At 41.7% G+C, this 1,721-nt stretch overlaps 1 protein-coding gene across 1 annotated transcript; it reads right to left on the minus strand.

Annotated features, from left to right (window-relative positions):
- Positions 1 to 505: 505 nt before the first annotated feature.
- Positions 506 to 1,308, minus strand: LOC130837495 (Golgi phosphoprotein 3-like). Its single transcript, XM_057710497.1, has 2 exons — positions 1,283 to 1,308; positions 506 to 1,011 (listed from the first exon to the last, which is right to left on the minus strand). Exons 1-2 carry the CDS (start codon positions 1,306 to 1,308, stop codon positions 618 to 620), a joined length of 420 nt encoding a protein of 139 aa, XP_057566480.1. The 3' UTR covers positions 506 to 617.
- Between the last annotated feature and the right edge of the window lie 413 nt (positions 1,309 to 1,721).

Raw genomic sequence — 1,721 nt, forward strand, 5'->3', positions numbered from 1 at the left:
AAATTAGGAGACTGGTATTAACATATACACACTTTTAGATATAAAATAGAAAATGAACAAGGACCTACTGTATGTATAGCACAGGGAACTAAGCTCAATATTTTGTAATAAACTAGAAGGGAAAAGAATCTGAAAAAGAATATATACATATACATATATATACACACACACATAGTTGAATCACTGTGCTGTACCCCTGAACCTAACACAACACTGAAAATCAACCATGCTTCAATAAAAACAAAAATCTGAAGAAAGAAAGAAAGAAAGAAAGAAAGAGAAAGAAAGAAAGAGAAAGAAAACTGGAGGCAGTTTGAAAACAAACACAACAAAAATCCAAAGCTTGTTTACAGTGAGAATGGCAACTCTCTTGAACTCAAGAAGGAATGACATGCAAACAGACAGTAAAACTTTTTTTTATAAACCTAAACAGAAAGGTCTCTCATATCAGCAGATTCCTGCATGCACACACCCACAACAAGAAAAGCTACTTACTATTTCATAAAACAAAAACCAATTATAGTGTGGGAAGTACAAACTGCAGACAACCAGAGGTCCATAGAAGAAAAACGACTGGTTCCCGTGAGAGAAAGGAGGACGCCTGGTCCCGAGCAGGGTCACTTGGTGAAGGCCGCCACCACCGCCCACAGCACCTCGTTGGTGCCAGCCTTCAGACACTCCACCTCGGGGTCTAAGTCCAGGAGCTGCCGCACGTGCTTGGTGGCTAAGTCGTACTGCTCGTCCAGGAGGGGCGCGAACGCGTTCTCCAGGACATCCGAGGCGTGGGCCAGGTAGATGAGGGCCAGCAGGCGCTTGTCCATGTGGTGAAGGTCGTTCACCCACTTGTCGAGAATGGCCTCCTGCACCTTCTTGATGAGGCGCTGTTTAATGTTGTTGTTGGTGAGGGGATGTGTCCTCATGTTGAAAAGAAGGAAGCTCTTTTTCTCGGTTGTCAATACGCCCTTTTCCACCAGGTTTTTAGCTAATTGTTCCCGCACGTTTCTTAATTGAAAATTCAGGGTATTGGGTTTTTTTTTTTAATAAATTTATTCATTTATTGGCTGCGTTGGGTCTTCTTTGTGGTGCGCCGGCTTCTCATTGCCGTGGCTTCTTTTGTTGCAGAGCACGGGTTTCAGTAGTTGCAGTACGCAGGCTCAGTAGTTGTGGTGCACGGGCTTAGTTGCTCTGTGGCATGTGGAATCTTCCTGGACCAAGGATCAAACCCGTGTCCCCTGCATTAGCAGGTGGATTCTCAACCACTGGATCACCAGGGAAGTCCCGATAATGCAGTTTTAATGGAGTCCACATCTCACCTAAACAAAAGCATTTAAAAGCTAGAGAATTTCAGCTATTATTTTCTTTGTACTCTTAATAGAAATAGCAAAATGTGGTTCATCATAGCTGGTTCACTTCTAGAGAAGTAGAATATAAGATGTGTTCTAGGACCGTCTGTGTTCCCAGAATGTAAACTTCTTGTGGGACAGGAATCATATTTTATTAATCTCTGTAGCCCGGCACCAGGTATACTTCCTGGAACAAAGTATTTGCTCAATAAGTATTTGGAAAAGAGAATGGATAAAGTGTTCAAATACATAAATTAGAACACATGGCTAATGGTTTTGGTATGAGGTAGATATGAGTCAAATTGTAAAATGATAATTTCTGGTACACTTCTGTTGGCATCAAGGTGTCAATAAATAGCCAAAGTATAAATGAAAGGT

The sequence above is a fragment of the Hippopotamus amphibius genome, chromosome 15 (assembly GCF_030028045.1).
Source record: "Hippopotamus amphibius kiboko isolate mHipAmp2 chromosome 15, mHipAmp2.hap2, whole genome shotgun sequence".
In the NCBI taxonomy this organism is placed as follows: domain Eukaryota; kingdom Metazoa; phylum Chordata; class Mammalia; order Artiodactyla; family Hippopotamidae; genus Hippopotamus; species Hippopotamus amphibius.